Below are 19,932 nucleotides of genomic sequence, written 5' to 3' on the forward strand. Positions count from 1 at the left end.
AGTTTGCCTTCACCTGGAGGGGCGTGCAGTACACCTGGAACCGACTGCCCCAGGGCTGGAAGCACAGTCCCACCATCTGCCATGGACTGATCCAGGCTGCACTGGAAGAGGGTGAGGCCCCAGAACATCTGCAGTACATTGATGACATCATTGTGTGGGGGAACATGGCATCGGAGTTATTTGAGAAAGAGAGAAACAATCATCCAAATTCTCCTGGAAGCCAGTTTCTCCATCAAGAAGAGCAAAGTCAAGGGACCAGCCCGAGAGATCCAGTTCCTGGGAGTAAAGTGGCAAGATGGACGGCATCAGATTCCCACCGAGGTCATCAATAAGATCACTGCAATGTCTCCACCAACCAACAAGAAGGAAACACAAGCTTTCCTAGGTGCCATAGGCTTTTGGAGAATGCACATTCCCGAGTACAGCCAGATTGTGAGCCCTCTCTACCTGGTTACCCGAAAGAAGAACGATTTCCACTGGGGCCCTGAACAGCAGCAAGCCTTTGCCCAGATCAAGCAGGAAATTGCTCACGCCGTAGCCCTTGGCCCAGTCAGGACAGGACCAGAGGTGAAGAACGTGCTCTACTCTGCAGCCGGGAACAATGGTCTGTCCTGGAGCCTCTGACAGAAGGTGCCTGGTGAGACTCGGGGCTGACCACTGGGATTCTGGAGCTGAAGGTACAGAGGGTCTGAAGCCAACTACACTCCCACAGAGAAAGAGATCTTGGCAGCTTATGAAGGAGTCCAAGCTGCCTCAGAAGTAATCGGCACAGAGGCACAGCTCCTCCTGGCACCCTGACTACCGGTGCTGGGGTGGATGTTCAAAGGAAAGGTTCCTTCCACGCATCACGCCACCGACTCTACTTGGAGCAAATGGATCGCCTTCATCATGCAGCGCGCCCGAATTGGAAACCCGAATCGCCCTGGGATCTTGGAAATAATTACGAATTGGCCGGAAGGTGAGACTTTTGGATTATCTTCTGAAGAAGAAGAGGAGCAGGTGACGCGTGCCGAAGCAGCCCCACCATATAATGAGCTACAGAGAGTGAAAGACAATATGCCCTTTTCACTGATGGTTCCTGCCGAATTGTAGGCGCTAGCCGGAAAAGGAAGCCGCTGTATGGAGCCCCACATGACAAGTTGAACAGGCTACTGAAGGAGAAGATGGATCGAGTCAATTTGCCAAATTCAAAGCTGTCCAGTTAGGTCCTGACATTGCTGAAAGAGAGAAGTGGCCAAAGCTCTACCTCTACACTGATTCATGGATGGTAGCCAATGCTCTGTGGGGTTGGCTGGAAAGGTGGAAGAAGGCAAACTGGCAGCACAGAGGAAAACCAATCTGGGCTGCTGAGGAGTGGAAAGGCATTGCCACTCGGGTAGAGAAGCTATCCGTGAAAGTCCGTCATGTAGACGCTCACGTCCCCAAGAGCCGGGCTAACGAAGAACATCGTAACAACAAACAGGTAGATCAGGCTGCGAAAATAGAGGTGTCCCAGATAGACTTGGATTGGCAACATAAAGGGGAGTTGTTCCTAGCTCAATGGGCCCATGATGCCTCAGGCCATCAGGGCAGAGATGCCACCTATAAGTGGGCACGAGATCTGAGGGGTGGATCTAACCATGGACAGTATCTCCCAGGTTATCCATGATTGTGAGACATGCGCTGCGATCAAGCAGGCCAAGCAGGTGAAGCCCCTGTGCTATGGTGGGCAATGGTCCAAATACAAGTGTTGGGGAAGATGAAACTGGAAAGCCTTATAAATATGATTGCCTGACAAAAGATTTTGGGAATATGAAAACTATAAGCGACATCGAAATGAAAGCCACCTTTGAGATACCAAGCCTTAGTTACTGAACAACTGGAAAACAATGGTCTGGCCGACTGAAGGTAATCCCCTCTTGATTGAACAATACCCTCTGCTTGCAGACAGGTCCAAGGGTCAGAGCAGACCCTACTAGCTCAGCAGAAGGGGTCCAAAGAGTAGTTTTTAGGAGTTAAAATGTGACATTCTATGGTAATGTAATAACTCTTATAGGCTGTATGTAAATGCTATAGGATTTGTACCTTGTACTAGATTGGCTAGTGAGAATTAGAATATTCAGTACAGAAGATGATTTATTGTATTGTAACGGGGACGTCGGTCTCTTTTTACTCTCTCTCTCTCTCTCTCTCTCTTTTACTTACTTACTCTGCTCTCACCCTGGGCCTGCTCCGAGCTGCGGCTGGCAGCTCCAAGAAGTGCCCCTGTACCCACGCCCTTTGCAATAAATCACATGTTCCAGGATCTGACTTCAGAGATCTCTCGTCTCCGTCCGTCCCGACTGTCCAACCGCCCCAAGATCCTACAAGAAGTATGGGGAGGCCTGGCAGATTGATTACATCACACTGCCTCAAACCCACCAAGGCAAGCGCTATGTGCTCACAATGGTAGAAGCTACCACAGGATGGCTGGAGACCTACCCTGTGCAGCACGCTACTGCCCAGGACACCATCCTGGGCCTTGAAAAGCAAGTCCTTTGGAGGCATGGTACCCCTGAGAAAATCGAGTCTGATAATGAGACTCATTTCAAGAGCAGCCTTATAAACACCTGGGCTAGAGAACATGGCATTGAGTGGGTGAACCACATCCCTTACCATGCACCAGCAGCTGGGTGGGTTGAGCGGTGTAATGGACTGCGTAAAACAGCCTTGAAGGCACTGGGTGGGGGGACTTTCAAAAACTGGGAGGTGCATTTAGCAAGAGCCACCTGGTTAGTTAACACCCGAGGCTCCACCAGCCGAGCAGGCCCTGCCCAATCTGAACCCCTACAAACAACAGATGGGGATAAGGTTCCAGTGGTGCACATGAGAGGTATGCTTGGAAAACCTGTTCGGGTTAGTTCTGCCTCGAGCAAAGAGAAACCCATCTGTGGGGTTGTCTTCGCTCAGGAACCAGGTTGCACCTTGTGGGTGATGCAAAAGGATGGAGAGACCCGATGCATACCTCAAGGGGACCTTGGTTTAGGGTGAACTACCCATGGCTCTGTACTTGAATCACTATCAGCATGTATATACGTATATAATTTGGGTGATGCATGTATGTGTATGGTTAAAAGGGTTCAGTTTCATGTACCATGTTAGTATGGGAAAAATGTGGGGTGGATAATGTTGGGGTTTTAGGAGTTCTCGTCCTATTTTCTTTTTCTCTTAAAGGAATTTTCCCCATAGATGTTGCCAGGGGGACAAATTACTGGGGGCTTAAGGAAAACAAAGGACCTGGCCATAGGAGGAGGTGTGCATCTCTTCCACCTAAGTTTGTGGGCAGTCAGTTCCCGGCGTTTGGACATAGAGAGAAAGAGGCTGCTTCTTCAGCTGCTTTCCTTCTACCAGAGAGACCCTGGGATCCCAAGCCCACCTTCCCTGCCCTGCTGGGAGCCAGGCTGTGGCTGCCCGCCCCTGCCGTTGCTTCGAGCCTTTGCTACTCTATAGCCCCGCTCGCCCTGCCTGCCGAGACCTCCGGGGGTTCCCACTGCAGCTCCGGAGCTCAATACATCTCGTCTGACACTTGGGATTTGTGCTCATCCCTGCTGTTCCAGCCTGCTGTTCCTGAGGGTCCAGCTGGACACCGGGATTGGCTGCCCAGGGGGTTTTTGAAACCTTTGTTCCATCTCTTCCCGGGATCCCAGGCCACCAGTGCCGTGTGCTCCCTGAGCTCGCTCCGGAGCTCCCCCTGCAGCCGCGGGGGAACCATCGCACCTGCCCTGCTCACCGGGAGCCGCCAGCGCCCCTGCCGGCTGCGAGCGGAACTGCACCCGAGGGGAAAGGGCCTGACAGCCGAGAAGGCTGGGACTGGGTTTGTGATTGTTTGCTGTTACTGCCATAGTTATTCCCGTTTGTTTGACTGGTTATATACATAAAAATACATAATAGTAAAGAACTGTTATTCCTGTTCCTCATACGTTTACCTATAAAGCTCCTTAATTTCAAAATTATAATAATGCAGTGGGAAGGGGGTTGCAATTTTTTTTTCTTCCATTTCAGGAGAGACTCCTGCCTTCCTCGGCAGACATCTGTCTTTCAAACCAAGACACTGGGAGCAACTGGGACCACAGTGGGGGCAAATACAATCATACAGGGAGTGACTGGATTCATACTGGAAATGACTGGAGCCACACTGGACACTTACTGAGAGTGAAAGCAACCATCCTGGGTGTGACTGGGAGCCACTGGGACCACAGTGCGGGAAACTGGGATCTTATTGGGAGTTACTGGGACCATACCGAAAACACAGTGGGAGTGACTGTAAGCGACCGGGATGATGCTGGGAGTGACTGGGATCATACTGGGGGTGACTGGGAACCACTGCTGAGGCGGCGGCGGAGCTCGGAGGCGGCCCCAGCGCAGGTGGGAGCCGCGCTCGGTTCTGGCGGGGCTCGGCGCTGGCTGCGGGCGGAGGGGGCGGCAGGGGGCTGGGGCGGGTTCGTTGTGCCGTGTGGGCGCCGTGTTCGCCCTGGCGTGAGGGCACTGCGGGAGCGGCTGCCCGCGCTCTCCTTGCCGCTGATGCCTCGGCAGGAGCCGGTGCCAGAGCAGCGCTGGCTCGTCCCGGCTGCTGTGGGTAGGACAGAGGTGGCTGCTCTGTCCCCGGGACTGTTTCTTGGAAGGTTCAGACTTCCTGATGTGCCCTTCAATATGCACACACCCGTTTTGTTTGTTTTAGTAAAACAAAGCAGTATTAATAACTCCATTGAGTCTTTGTTCTTCTTCTCTAAGTTCAGGAATTTGACATGGCCTTGGCTGAGCAGCAGTTCATGGCAATCAGTAACATTTTCTGGAAGTGATAGTTTCTTTCACTCCTTCCTACCTACAGCTCCCTGGCCCTATCTAAAGCAGATTCACGGGCTTTGTTTGTTTAAGTCACATTCACCTTATTCCTTTCCCCCGTCACTGCCGGAGCTCCTCCCCTGCTTGCGCTCGCAGGTGCCACCGAATGCGTGTCCCGGGATCGCATCTCCCCACCCGCAGCCTCCAGCGCCCGCCCTGTCCCGGGCTGGCCCTGGGCTGGCGACAGCGAGCCCGACAGAAACCAACGCCCGCGGGGCCACCGGCGCCGGGGCTCAGAGCCGTGCAAGGGACGCTTTGGTTTGCAGGGGCAGAAGGGCCTGGGCTCCTCCCCTGCCCCGTTTGACTTGGTTTAGGATTCAGTGTTTTGGCCGACGTGGGAGGGGAAAAAGGCGTGGTTTTTCTCCAGCACTGGGCGGGTTTTGTCCCTCGCATTTGGGCCTTCCCCGGGCCCCCTCTGGCCTCTTGCAGAACCAGTGGCATTTCCCACCCCACGAGGTTTGTAAACAAGAGTCGGCTGCAGTTGAGAAGGCTCCAGGCGCCTCCTTCCAGGCTGACTCTGCCGATGCTGAGGCTGCTCTGGGCTCTGCCGGGGCTCTGCTGGGGCTCAGCTCTGGGCAAGGCTGGGCCCGTTCTCCCCTCGCATTGCTCCGGGCAGCTGAGTCACGGGGGGACAAGGAAGGGACACATCAAGGGACTTGAGGTTTAACAGAGTTTTTATTCAAAAAACTGCCATAACTACCAGGCTGTCCTAACCACCATAACTAACTAGCAGTGCTAACTACCGTAACTAACCACTTGTCCTAACTACTATAACAAAAAGCTGGCCCCAGGTGATTCACATCCTCCGCTGCTCCTTCAATTGCTTTGCTGCAGCGATCAGAGGGCTCAGGCTGGAGAGAGGCTTGGCTGATGATAAAAATGGGTGCTGCCCAAAGGATGAAAAAGAAAGAAATCAACTGTTACTTTCCCAAGTCAAGTTCTTCATAGGCTCTGTTGCATCAGGACAAAGGGGAATGGTTTGAAACTCAGGAGAGGGAAGCAGGCTCAGATTAGATCTGAGGCAGAAGTTTTTTATCAGAAGAGTGGGGAAACACTGGCAGAGGGTGCCCAGAGATGTGGGAGGTGCCTCCTCCCTGGAAACATCCAGGCTCAGGACAGGCAGGGCTCGGAGCCACCTGATCTGCTTGAAGATGTCCCTGCTCCTTGTGGGGCACCTGGTCCAGATGACCTGCAAAGGACCCTGCCAAGCCAAACCAGGCGAGGATTCTGCTGGCTTTGCATGTGAAAAGCAGCGAGACTGGACACTATTGGAGGGGGGCCCCACGAGAAAACCCCTCCCTCGCGCTGCTGTTTCCCCTGCAGCCGCTTCGCATCCACCTGCAGCAGCTCCTGGGCAGACCAGCGCCGCTCCTCGTCCGGCTCCAGGCTGCACTCCAGGAAGTCCCGCAGCAGAGCCGACAGGCGCCTGGGCTCCTGCAGCTGCGGGGTCCCGTTCTGCCGGATCAGACAGCGAGCCTGCGTGGAAAGCAAACACTTCTGAAAAAGCTCTGCCAGCTTCCTTCACACCCACGAGTGCTCACAGCGACCCCGGTTTCTCAGCCCCAGTCTCCAGGGACACTTTCCTCCCTGGCAGAGATGCTGCTCAGAGCTCATTCTTCTATGCCAACCAAAAAAGCCAAACGCTGCTGCAGCCACAGCCATTCCAACATCCACATGGTCTTGCCTTGAGAACCAATGTCATTGGCTGACTTTGTTAGTTGGAACCTCCATCAGAAATAGCCCATTTTGCTTCTCCAAATACGGACACCAGCTTTACAGGCCATTTGCAAGAGTCACTGTGGTCTGCCTGTGGTATTTCCAAGGATTCTTACATCAAATGCATCCCTGCAGTGCCACTGACACTCAAGTAAATGCATTCAAGATGTTCCATCCCAGAAACTGCCAGGCAAGGAACCTGAGGTTTGGGTTGCTGAAAGCTCAGCCTTGGTGACATGGAGAAAGTAGCTTGGGCGAGGAAAGAAATATGTTAGACTATGGGGATGTTAAACAATCATCTTCATGTTTTGGACAAGTTTCCCAGTGAGAAGAGTCAGGGGGAGTTCATCTCGCAGAACCTCTTTCAGAAACTCCTTCAGAAAACTTGTTGGGTTTGGGTGTGGGGTTTGGGGTTGGTCTGGGTTTTCTGCAAGATAAGGTTAGAGCTGATGCTCTGGCTTCATCTTTTCAGGTCATCCTCACAGACAGAAGAGCTGCAACAACTTAAAACCCAAAGCAAATTCTGGAGACTGCAGAATATTCGTCTGTGCTCAGGCTCGAATCCTCTGGGCATTCCCTTCCCAATGGGCAGAGCCCTCCGGCTGCTCCTCCCAGGGCGGGTCCCTCTGTGCTCACAGGCCTCTGCAAACTCTGGGAAATTTGCCTCTTACCATGGCTGCCGTGTGCTCGAAGTAAGGAGGTTCTCCTTCCACCATCTCGATGGTCACAATGCCCAAGGACCAGATGTCCACCTTGGGGCCATAAGGAGAACTGGTCACAACCTCTGGGGCCATCCAGTGAGCAGTGCCCACCATGGAGCTGCACTGCTCCTGCTCAGGGCTCAGCTGAGCGCAGAGGCCAAAATCAGCTGAGGACAGAAACAAACACTGTCAAAGGCAGCTGGAATGAGGAAACCAAGCACAAAGATTGCCCACTCTCAGTCTGAGAATGCACTGCTGAATCCAGCTGGAAAAGTCCGCAGGGCTGTAGCCAAGGCAAGATGGAAGTGGACCCTTAAAGGAACCCTCAGCTTTCATGCAGTGGCTTTTAGTGATTCCCTTGAAGCTTCAGATTCCAACTCCCGCCCCTCTGAAAGGGCGACACCCAGAGCAAAGCCACTGCTGACACCCTGCTCCTCTCCTGAGCTCTCTGCATGGGGCAGCCGCTCTCAGCTGGCAGCAGGGGCCGGGCACCGCCACCAGCAGCACTTGTGGGGCTCTGGCCGTCACTGGGAAGCAGCCCCACACCCGCAGCCCGGGAGCGCCGTGCCTGACCAGGAACACCCACCCAGCTTGACAGAGCCGTCCGTTGCCAGAAGGATGTTGGAGCTCTTCAGATCTCTGTGGATCACCCGGTTCGAGTGGAGGAAATCCAGGCCCTGCAGACACTGAGAGAGAGCAAGAAACACAAGGGTGGAATTCCATGGCCGGAATACACAATCACACAAGAAAGGACAGTTTAGAATTCTGCCAGCAGCAGCTTTGCTGTGACAGGCCAGGAGTGCAGTGCAGACAAGCTCCAGGCTAATGGTTCAAGGCAAAGCTGAGAACAGCAAATCAAATCAAAAAAGACAGAGAGTCCCACAACAGCAGGAAAGAGGACAAGAGCAGAGTGGAAGTTCAGTGACACTGGCAGGCCGTTCACTTCAGAGGCTCTTTCTTCTGCAGCTCATAAAAACAACACAGAAACAAAGCTCTGAGCATGGAGCCACTCCTGTTCTCAGGCCCTGCTTGGAAGGAGCATTGTGTCCATGGGAAGCACGAGCAGGATCCCTCACCTCCCGACTGACAGCTGCCATCTCTCCTTCAGCCATGCGTGTCTGTCTGACAACGTCCTGCAAAGTTCCTCCATCCATGTATTCCATCACCAGCCAGAGATCTTCATCAACAAGGAAGCTGGAAGAGGCAAACAATGGCATGGAGATGAACGTGCACTGCTCAATTCCCCGATGGAAAAGCCTTGAGTGGAGTTTTGTTTCCAGGTCACTTGTAAATGAGGACAGAATCCGATGCAGAGACATTCCTGCCAGGCTGCACAGTCCTTGGGATCTGCACAGTCTAAAGGAGAAGGAGACGCCTGTGGGAAAGGAGAGGCCTTAGATGGCAAGCAAGTGAAAAATGCAGTTTAGCAACAGCCCAGATCAATGTGGAACCACAACACTTGCCCCCAGCTGGTTCAGCATCTGAACTCAGCAGTTCCACCGTTCCCTCCAGAACAAGGCAACACAACTTCCAGAGTTATCCAGGGCAGGAGGCCGTGCAGGACTTAGGACAAAAGTGGTCAAGTGTTTGGAAAACCTTGCAGAAAGTCCCTTCAGAAACAGGCAAGGCCATTGCAAAATAGGCACATGAGGCATTTCTGGAAACAAGAACCTGGTCTTCCTGGCATCTGCAGCAATGGAAAAGAGTTGGGAAGGAGAAGCCAAGGGAAATAATGTCTGCCAGGGTCTATCAGCACTTGTCATAAGACCCAGAAAACTGGGTCAGCTTGAAGGAAAAACCAAACCAAAGCAACAAAAGCACACGGAGGGAGTGAACTGACAGGCTGTTGTTTTGGGAAGCTACGGCCGGGTGAGGCTTTTTCAAAACAGGCTACAGACTGCGGATGCCAGGAGAGATTAACGCAGGGCCCGTGCACGGGATAAGAGCTGAAGCACTCACCTGTCCAAAGAGCTGACAATGTTGGGGTTCTTCTTGTCCTTCAGGACCAGGATCTCATTCACAGCTCGTTCCCTGTTCTGCCCTCTGAGACTCATTTTCTTTATGGCCACCTGAAAGGACATTGCAGCCCTTGAACTGCAGGAGTCTGGGGCAGGAGGCCGCAGCAAACACGGAGCGAGTCTTTGTGGAGCGACGGAGCCGGGCTGTGCCAAACTGCCTTGGGATGGGACACCCGGGCTCAGCAAGTGACATTCCCACAGCCCATTTCTCTGCTCGCTGCGGGGCCGCTTACAGGACACAGGGCCAGAGACATTTGGCCTTGGAAGCTCTGCAGAAATGGGCCCTCAGCTCTCAGCCTCAAAGCTCTCACAGCATTCTCTGCACCTGCAGTCTTCTCAAACCGCCTTCGTTTACCACCACGCTCATTATCATTCAAACACATTTTGCAAGCAGGAAGTAATTCTGGTTCTGTGAAAACAGAGCAAAACAGCCGGGAACCCTTTAGCAGTCCTGTGGGATTTGGTCATGATTTCAAACGCAACTGCTCTGTTTGGGATTGCACAACAGAGCAAACACGCACAAACATTGCTCAGATGATCCCTGTCACGGGCTGTCACTGACACCAGACCCAAACACAGCTGCAGGGTTTAGGAGAGAGCTTTGCTCTGCACATCCATCTTCTCATTCCTCTCCCTCTCTCTGGGAACAGCTGCAGTAGGACTAAAACACCAAACTGATCCCAAGAAGGATCACTCCTTAATTAGGTCTTGAGGTATACTTTGAAGATGAAACGCAGGATGGAAAAACTGCTAAACAGTGTTCCTGTCCGAGGCTGGGATGAAGATAAATTAGGCCTCAGCCTCCACCAGCTGATACACTGATGTTTTCAGATATGAAGACCAAGCCAGCGTGTCCTGCTCTGACAGACACCGCTGCCCTCCTTGCATTCTTTGGGCACTTCAGAAGGCTCAAGTCTGTCCCAGCCATGCTCTGCAGGCTGACACTGCTGTGCCTTCAGTGGAACAGCCTGTGCAGGAAAGCTCTGCTGGCCCCCCAAAGCTGCAGCCACAGCTCCCAGCAGAGGGGAAAGCCCTCGAGAGCTGCCCGACGCGCTGGGCGTGGTGACACTGACCTCTCCTCCAGTGGCCCTGTCGAGTCCTTTATAAACGGTTCCGAAAGCCCTGGAGACAGAACAGCAGAGAAGAAAGAAGCAGCACTTTAGGCCCTGGGAGTGAAAGCCAGCCCAGACAGGAGATCTCTGCTGCCTGCAGCGTTTACAAAACACCTGGGTGCATCGACCCTTCAAACAGCAGCGCAGCAGCCACCAGCCCTCTGCCTCGCAAGGTGTGCGAGAGAAAACTGAGGCCCAACACGAAGGAAAAGGGCTGGAGCAAATCCCAAATGTCCACACTGAATTACTTGAGTCCAAAACCTAGGGTGGGAGCAGGTGCCTAAAGAACTGGAGAAGAATGTATTTCATCCTTTTCCATTTCCTGCCTATGAGCTGCAGGATCCACAAGGGCCCTGCCATCAGGCAGCTGATGCATTTTCCCCTCGACTGCAGCAGCTCTGTCTGTTACTGAATGTACAGGGTTTACTAGCTGTGCTGAAAAGGGCACTTATTAGTTCATCTCTGGTTTCTGTTTCTAAACTGTTATGTTGATAATCCTGACCGGTGGATATTTTAGGAAGCAAAATATTTGAAAGGAATCTTCTTGAGAACTGTTTTCTGACCGGCACCAGATGGTGAGCTGCTCTTTCAGGCAATCAAATTCCAGGGACAGAAGATCTTCCAGGTCCTGCTCCTTGCTGCAGGCAGGACACTGCCGGCCTCAGGGGCCTCTGATGGTGCCTTCTGAGCACAGTTACCAATTCTGATCAGGACTGAGAGACAGCAGGATCGTGGCCCAGTGTCTGAAGCTGTTTGCAGCTTGCCTGGCTTCTCACTTGATCCTGCACCAGCAAATACCTGGCCCCTGCTTGTGCAGAAGTAACTGCCGTGCACTTACCCTTGGCCAACCTGCTCCAGTTCCAGGTATTTCTCGGCAGGCTCCCCCACGCTCACGGTGCTCCCTGAAAGAAACCACATGGAAGACGCTCCCTCCCAGATGGAGACCCCGCCTTGCAGCAGGGCCAAAATGCAGCCCCACTCCCGGGGCCGGGAGCCCCTTGCTCTCAGCTGGGCAAGGACAATAAATGACTCTGTGACATTCAGCTGCACAGCAAGCCTGGGTGCAGCTGATGCTGAGACACACACGCAGCACCCTGCTCTGGCACACAGCAGCACAGCAGACGTACTCAGCTGCATCAGGCACCACTCCTCTCTGCCCTCTGGCTGCAGGGCTGTGCTGCTGTCAGAATGTTCAGCCCAGGATCCCGCAGCAGAGGGAGGTTCAGTGTCCTCTTCCCAAGCAGAGGGCGGTTCCCCATCCTCTTCCCAAAATGCAGCAGGTTCCTGGTCTTCTTTCCAAGCCACGGGACGTTTCCTGTCCTCTTCCCATGCCGGGAGAATTGCAGCCTCCTCTTCCCAAATCACAGGATGTCCTCTGTCCTCGTCCCACGCTGGGAGATGTCCATCGTCCTTGTCCCATGGCACTGGAGCCTCGCTGTCCTCGTCCCACACCGGGTGATGTCCACCATCCTCGTCCCACACCACAGGAGCTTCACTGTTGTATTCCCAAACCGTGGGATGTTTGCCCTCATCTCCCGGGACAGAGGGAAGTTCACCATCATCCCCCAGAACAGCGGGAAGTTCACTGCTGTCTTCCTCCTCTTTGGCCTCCTCTTTGGAAGCACAGGGAGCCAGAGGAGGAGCTGATGCTGCTTTTGTGCCCTGTGGACAGATGGTAGCGTGAGGGACGGGAAGTTCTATCTCAGTTATCGCCTTATTTATCCTCAGCTACACATCCAGCTGCATTAAGCAGAAATGGGATTTGGAGATGTTCAAACTAGGAAGGGGCTAAAGTCGACATTGCCACTTATTGCTGGGCATTCCATATTCCATCGTGGCTAAAGCCAGCAAGCAATCTTCTGCCTGCAAAACCAGACCTGCAGCTCTTCAAAAGCTCTTCAGCAGAGAAGGAGAAAAGTGCCAGGGATCCCTTTGCTGCTGCTGCTGCTGCTGCTGCAAAGACACTGGCAGGAACTTTCCTTCAGCCTCCCAGGCTGGCGCTCGACTGCCACACGCCAAGCTCACAACTCTCTGCACAATTCCGACCACCAAAGGTTCCTTTCCCACTCACCGAAGGAGGAGCTGCTCGGGATCCACGCGTGAGGTGCCCTGCAACGGGACAGGCAACACGAACCAGATGCTGTTAGGAAAAACCTGCCCGTGGTGGGAACTCCCACGGAGCAAGGACACCCCGAGAGAGCATTTTGCTTCCACAACATCCCTCCAGGAGCCACAGTCCCTTCGCACAGCAAGCAAGAGAACAGCACAGAATCCTGGGCTGCGTCAGCTCTTGGCTGGAGCAGCCAACGCAGGGAGTTCCAGGCTCCGCTGGCACAGACTCTGCGCTTGAGGGAACAGAACCCCCCCGGCTCCATTGCAAATGCTGTGCACGCCCCGCTGGCTGCAGACACCCCCTTTTTCAGCTGCAGCTGCTGGCAGGAGCTCTCCCAAACCAGCGGTGTCTTAATGGCAATTTGGTTACAAAGGCAGCTCAGTTCCAGTGGGAGAACAGAAAGCACACAGCAAGCCCGAAGGCACCGACGCTGCAGCCAGGGAAAACCTCGACTTACGTGCCAAGTGGGCTAAAAAATACCCCGAATAAGCCACAGAGTACAGAGTGCAAACTGCAGCAACCGCTTGCTGGATCATTTTGGCCGTGCTGCACACGTGGCAGACTGTACCCCTGCAAGCCCAGAAGGACACCCGGCAGGGGCTGGGCTGGCTGCTGAGAATGCCTCGGGCAGGAGGATCCTCCGGCAACCAGCGGGCGCCCAGAGCCGCTCTGGACACTGAGGGCTCCGTGCCCACAGCAACGGGAACACGGCGAGGACGCGGCAGCGTTCCCGTGACATCACAGCAGCAGCTCCCGCAAGAACCGCCTGGAAGGTTCTCCTCTGTCACAAAGGAGCACAAAGGATCCTCCCGGGGCACAGCCTGTTGCTCAAAGCATCCAAGAGGAACCCAGAAAATGCAGCAGACCAGGACAGCCCATAGCCAAGCCTGAACAACGAAATAAAAGCCATGCACTGATGCTCCGAATTAGGGGCGGGAGTAGCGAGGCTGCAGGGCTTCCCAAGGAGCCGGAGGCAGCCAACGCGCAGGGCTGGGCAAGTCGGGCCGGGAGCAGCGGAGAGCTTTGTTTCCCTTCCCAGCTGAATGGCGGCTCGGGCCGGGCCCGTTCCAGGGCTGTTCCTCAGCTGCGGCTTTCCCCTCACGCAGCCCGGGGGGCGCTGGGAGCGCGGGGCGAGGCTGGGCCGTGTGCAGAGCCCGCCCCTCGCTGCGATTGGGCGGTGCTGCCGTCAGTCGTGGTTCTGGCGCGCTGATTGGTCGGAGCGGGGAGCAGCCCGGGCCCGGAGCCGCCGGCAGGGCGGCCGTGGCGCAGCAGAGGCGCCATTGGCGGAGCGTCTGTGCGGGCCCGGGAGCGGCGGCGGCGGCCGGAGCCCGGTGAGGCGGCGGCGGAGCTCGGAGGCGGCCCCAGCGCAGGTGGGAGCCGCGCTCGGTTCTGGCGGGGCTCGGCGCTGGCTGCGGGCGGAGGGGGCGGCAGGGGGCTGGGGCGGGTTCGTTGTGCCGTGTGGGCGCCGTGTTCGCCCTGGCGTGAGGGCGCTGCGGGAGCGGCTGCCCGCGCTCTCCTTGCCGCTGCTGCCTCGGCAGGAGCCGGTGCCGGAGCAGCGCTGGCTCGTCCCGGCTGCTGTGGGTAGGACAGAGGTGGCTGCCCCGTCGGCGGGAGTGTGCGGGAAAGTTCCCGTGGCCAGAGGTTTGTGTCCCCAGAGGAGCCGGAGGAGTCCTGTAAAAGGAACTTTATTCCTGGACCAAGGGAGAGGCCACGGGGCATTTCCCGTGGGCTCTGTCCAAGTGTTGGAGGACGCAGCCTCCTTTTTATGCCGATTTCGCCGGCCGCATCTCCGTGTCCCTTTCCTCCTTGGCTGAGGTCCTTGGAAGGTACAGACTTCCCGATGCGCCTGCTGCATGTGCCCCTTAATGTGCACCCCCACTTTGTATAACATCCGATATTCATGGCTCTGTGAAGTCTTTGTTTCCTTTGTTCTCTGTTTCAACACTTTTCCTTGGCCATCTCTTTGCCAAGAGCAGTTTGAGTCATTTAATTTTCCACAACCTCCTGGTTCTTCTGCTGAAAGAGAATCTGATGCCATCCCAGGGTGAAATGTGGCGTTGCTCATGGGAGTGGATTGGTGGGTGAGAAGGTCAGGAGCTGGAGCTGTGTGCTTGGTTATGATTTGGAGGACAGCTTGTAATCTAATGATGCATTGAAATGATCACTGGGTTCTCTGGCACCTGGTATGAATTTGTTCGGGTTCCCAGGGGCTGCTCCATGGTGTTGTAGGATTTGTTCTGGTGGCCGTTCATCTTTTCCCCATTTTTGGGTGCTCCCAGAAATGCCAGGGATGCATCAATTGACCTCTTTTCTCTGATTAAATCATCACATCCTTGGATTCCCAAGTGATTTCGCTGACCTTGTGGCAGCAAAAGCAGCCCAGTGGTCAAACCCACCCTGTATAACCCAGACAGTGCCAGCAGATGTTGGAGTGGAGAGAGGGATGATTCCCCCCCCGCTTTTGTGAGTGAAGTTCTCCCAGCATTCTCCGTTTGCTGTTTTCCTTTGGAGCTTCAGGGATTTCTGTTGCAGGGTCCGAGATGCTCAGTGTGGGCTCTGCCTTTCGCGATGCAAATTCCGTCTGTGCAGGGAGGCAGAGCTTGGGGTGAGGGGCTGAAGGAATCAGGCCAATTCCTCTGGCAGGCAAGGAGAGCCTGGGACATTGTGCACACTTCCCGCAGCAGAGTTAATTTGCATTTCTAAAGCTCCTCTGCTGGCTGCTTGGAAGGAAGCTTCTCCTCCAGGGCAACCATCAGGTGACTCACAAGTGCCCTCCCCCCCAGCTGCTTTCTTTTTCTTTTTCTTTTTCTTTTTCTTTTTCTTTTTCTTTTTCTTTTTCTTTTTCTTTTTCTTTTTCTTTTTCTTTTTCTTTTTCTTATGTTTTTTTAGCTCTTTATGAGTTAATGGGTCATCTTTAAACCTCTTCCAGTTTTTCAAAATGCAGCTTACAGGTGAACATTGAAAAACCCATTCTAAAATTCTCCCATCACTAACAGCCACGCACACACATACACAGAAAAACGCCTAAACCAATAAAGATTTTTGCGACTTTTCCCCCTAAGAATAAAAATTGACTCTCACACCCCTGGCCCAAACCCAGCTGACAATGTCAGAGTAGGATTATTAAGAAAAAAAATTCTAGTGATATAATCTTGTCAACAAAACTCCTGGAAGATCAAAAACTCTCCAACGACCTTTTTAGTGTTAGAGGATCAAGGCATTACTTTATTCTGGCCAGGATGTGCAACAGAAATCATTTCATGCACACATAGCCCAGGTGTGCAGAGAAAATCATTCCATGGCACACGAGTTTTACTCAATTTTTCCTCACCTTGATGCAGTCTAAACCCATCGAAATCCGTAGGTTTAATGTTCATTGGTTCCAAGTTGGGTAGTTCTTAGTATTTGGTTTCCTGTTGGCCCCGGATTGCTTGGCCTCTGATGTTCATTAGGTCCACACTCCTTGATTTCCTTCTCAGCCTTTTCCAGAGCAGGGGTCTCCAGCTGTGCCGGGGGCAGTGTCTGGGGTAGCTGTTCCTTGATGTTTGCTGATGGGCGTTGATGTTCTGTTGATGGGCGTTATCTTTTGGGTATCTTTTGGGCTATTCCCAGTCTGTTGAGATGTTAAGCTCATCTCTGTTGAGTGGTGTAACATCCCTTAAAGTCCCCAGGCAGGGTCTGTGCCAGCCGAGCTTCCTGTGGAAGAGATTTCACAAGAGACAGGATTCTGGCCACAGACTGCTTGAAACAGACATCCCTGATCTCTACCCCCCACTAGGTCGGGAATTCGCAGGGTGAGGAATTGCAAACCTCAATTCCAGGGAGATAATTGAATATCTGCCCTGGATCTGGCTCTTCTTCTTGCCAAAGCTAATGGCAGCAGCCGCACCCGTGGCATCTCAGTGCCCGTGGGTGCTCATCCTCTGACAGCTGCTGAGCTTTCTGCAAAATCATTCGTTTCTCCAGTGACCCAAACAAGATCGTTGAAAGAAAATCCTGATCCTTCCACATCCCGCAGCCTCCTGGGGGCCGGGGGCCACTGCCGGCCCTGCCCGGGGGGTGTTGGGGTCAGGCAGTGCCCGGCGCTGAGCCCTGGCTGCCCCACAGCCCCGGCCCGGCCCCACAGCTCCCCACAGGCCCCCAGCCCGTGCTGCCCTGTCCTGCTGCTCCCCACCACAGAGAAACACCCTAAAATCCTGAACTTCTTTTTCTGTCATGTCCTGGAACGCGGGGATACAAAAGATCTGGATCAGCTGGCAAATGTTGAGGATAAGATGGCGCTGAAAAGCATCCCAGTCCTCACTTTTTTCTCTTCCTCCTCTTTTCCATCTTCCTTTTCCTTTCTTACCACATAGATTCCTCCTGCTGCTGTTTGCCTTAACCATATTCCTGCACACTCCCTTCAACCAATCCCTTCCCAGCACACCAACACCATCCGTCCCCTGTTGCTGAGACCCCTTCTCGACTTCCCTTTTTCCCCCTGCTGGGTGTCCATGTCCTTAATTAGCTCTGGGAGAATGTGCAAACTACCTCAGCATTGTCCCCTTTTGATTAGGAAACGATGTCCATGGTTCTGTTCAGGCTTTGTTGTTGTTCTGGAAGTTGAGGAATTGAGCAGGAGCTTGGCTGAGCAGCAGTGTGTGTCAGTCAGTGCCATTTTGGGGAGCTGCTGGTTTGTGCTGTCACTTGCTTGTGTGCAAGTGCGTGTGGCTGTGTCCGAGCAGATTCAGAGCATGTGTTTGTAAGGAGGCGTTGGTGTTGTTGGTTCGCTGGGGGTGCCCGGTTTTCGGGACATCCCCCCTGGAGCAGGGTGTCCCCCCTTGGTGCAGGCGCGGCCCTCAGGCAGCGCTCAGCCAATCAGAAGGCGCGGCGCTGGTGACTCAGCAGTTGCCAGGCAGAGCCGCAGCGCCCGGCGCTCCCCAGCTGGAGCCCACGTGTGGCCCGGCCTTGGCGCCCCCCGCCAGGGGAATTTGGGGAGGTGGGAGGGGGGGAGCGCCAAGGCCGGGCCGGGCCGTGCTGTGCTGGCAGAAGTGGCTGCGGCGGGGGCCGAGTGCGGGCAGGAGCGGCCGAGAGCCCAGCGCTGCCCCAGCCCGAGCTGCCGCAGCTGCATCGCTGCTCGTGCTGTGCGATCCGAGAGCTCTGGGGGGCAGAGCGAGCCAGGGCTGGGTGCTGGGCCTGGGGGGAGCAGGAGAAAGGCTGGAGGAGCAGGGCTGGAGACCAGAATGGTGAAACGATGCCCGTGGGAGCAGCAGGTGGGATTCTGCAGAAGAAGGAGTAGTGTGAGGAAGAGGACCGTGAGGAAGAGTAGGGATTCAGGAGGAGGAGGAGGAGGATCAGGACGAGGAGGCACCCCAAGGTTCCAGCACTCGCTGTATCTGCAGCCTCCCCCCAGCCCCAGGAGCGTTACCCCCCCCATCCAGCAGGTGATCAGGGAGGGGGATCCACGATTTTCCAGGGGGTAAATCTTGGTGTTTCTGAGGTTTCTTGGTTTCCCTGTTGGTGCTTTGGTTTTTTTTTGTGGGGGCTGAATGTTTATATTTTGGAGGGAGCTTTCTCTGAATCTTGATGTTTTGGTAGTTTTGGGTCTGTGTCTTAATGTCTGGGGGACTTTTGGGCTGAGTCTCTGTGTTTTTGAGATTTTTACAGACACAAGATGCCCGGTGATGGACCTGGGCAGGAGAAGCCCCCAACCCAAGGCACTCACCCCTTGTTTCTTCCCCAATCCAGGATTTGTCATTCCCAAGGCGTGGCCGGATGGAGGAGGAGGAAAAGCCCCGGAGATGCCGCACGAGGAGGGGCTGCAAACGCAGCCCAGAGAGATCCAAGGAGGAAAGAGCCCCCCTGTGCCGGGAAGGCGGCCGGAGATCCAGGGGGAGCTCGGAGCTGGGGGAGAACCCTCAGGGTGAGGAGAAGCCCCACAAGTGCTTGGAATGTGGGAAGGGCTTCAGACGGAACTCCAGCCTGATCCGGCACCAGAAGATTCACACTGGGGAGAGGCCCTATGAGTGTGGGGAATGTGGGAAGGGCTTCACCAGCAGCTCCGAGCTGATCCAGCACCAGGTGGTCCACACCGGGGAACGGCCTTATGAGTGCTTGGATTGTGGGAAGAGTTTCGGGTGGAGCTCCACCCTGAGGGCACACCAGCGCATCCACACTGGGGAGAGGCCCTACGAGTGTTCTGAGTGTGGGAAGAGGTTTCAGAGGAGCTCCCACCTCCTCCAACATCAGCGCATTCACACGGATGAGAGGCCCTTCCGCTGCCCCGACTGCGGGAAGGGCTTCAAACACAGCTCCACCCTCATCACCCACCGGCGCATCCACACTGGGGAGAGGCCCTACGAGTGTCCCCAGTGTGGGAAGAGCTTCTCACACAGCTCAAACTTGATCCAACACCAACGGAGGCACCGCTAAGGGAAGCCCTGCGAGTGCCCCGAGTGCGGGAAGAGCTTTGTGCGCTGCTCCAGCTCCATCCCCTGTGGGAGGATCGGCGTTGGATGATCCCCAGTGACCCCCGTGGGGCAGAGCCCTGGTGACCCCCGTTCCGGGTGATCCGCGCTGGGTGGGGGGAAGGTGTTGGAGAGATTTCTTTGCCTTCTCCTTGTGCTGCTGGGATTTGGTTGGTAATAAATTCCCTCCCTGTGCCCAGGCTGGGTCTGTTGGATCTGGAAGCTTCCTCCATGTCTGGCAGAGCCAATCCCTGGTGGCTCCAAAGTGAGAGGTGCCGGATGCAGAGATGCCCCCACAACCCCTGGGAAGGAGGGAGGAGGAGGAGGGTGTTTTTAAGGGTCTTCTTTTCCTTCTCATTCTCCTGATGTTATTTTTTCGGTGTCATCAATTTAATTAATATCTCTAATTAGAGCCTGTTGTGCCTGTTCCGGTGTTTGCTGAGGGATCTCTCCCAGTCCTTATCCCCAGCCAGGAACCCTCGGTTCCATTTTCTCTCCCCTGTGTGGCTGCGGGGGGCAGGGACAGAGTGGCTTTGGTGGGTGCCTGGCACCGGGCCAGCGTCACCCCAGGCCATGGGCACCCCTGAGATCCCGCGTCCCTGGGGACACATTTCTGGGCACAACTGAGCTCCCACCTGCCCCTCACCCCGAGGTTCCCCCTCCCAAAAAATTCCACCCCGGGGCTGCAGCATCCCTAAAGCCCCATAGCCAATCAAAATCGTGGCCAGCGCTGGCCATGGGGTGAGTGGTGGCAGCTGGGGCCGTACTGGTGGCACTGGTGGTGCTGGGAGCCCCCCCGGCTGCGGGCGTGGAGCTCTCAGGTGAGCCGGGGTTGGCGTGACGTGATGGGAAAGGGGGGGAGAAGGGGAAAAAGGGGTGATGGGACCCCTAAAATGAGTGAGAGCTGGAGGGGACCCTCAAAGGAAGAGCAGGAGGGGGCTGAAGAGTGGGGGAGAAACGGGTGGG

The 19,932-nt window shown here is 54.9% G+C and overlaps 2 protein-coding genes across 2 annotated transcripts in view; both read right to left on the reverse strand.

Moving 5' to 3' along the window:
* LOC138102423 (zinc finger protein 420-like) overlaps window positions 1-19,932 on the reverse strand; it is a gene marked incomplete at its 5' end in the record, with an annotated part of 136,050 nt that overhangs the window by 102,246 nt on the left and 13,872 nt on the right. The window lies entirely within an intron of this gene.
* Window positions 1,385-19,339, reverse strand: LOC138102390 (serine/threonine-protein kinase PAK 3-like). The gene is made up of 11 exons (XM_069000103.1): window positions 18,950-19,339; window positions 18,231-18,361; window positions 11,501-12,071; window positions 11,246-11,305; window positions 10,369-10,417; window positions 9,237-9,346; window positions 8,354-8,471; window positions 7,864-7,963; window positions 7,248-7,444; window positions 6,146-6,336; window positions 1,385-1,472 (listed from the first exon to the last, which is right to left on the reverse strand). The coding sequence occupies exons 1-11, from the start codon at window positions 18,988-18,990 to the stop codon at window positions 1,385-1,387; spliced, it is 1,656 nt and encodes a 551-aa protein (XP_068856204.1). The 5' UTR covers window positions 18,991-19,339.

This window comes from Aphelocoma coerulescens, unplaced genomic scaffold (genome assembly GCF_041296385.1).
Source record: "Aphelocoma coerulescens isolate FSJ_1873_10779 unplaced genomic scaffold, UR_Acoe_1.0 HiC_scaffold_75, whole genome shotgun sequence".
NCBI classification, from domain to species: domain Eukaryota; kingdom Metazoa; phylum Chordata; class Aves; order Passeriformes; family Corvidae; genus Aphelocoma; species Aphelocoma coerulescens.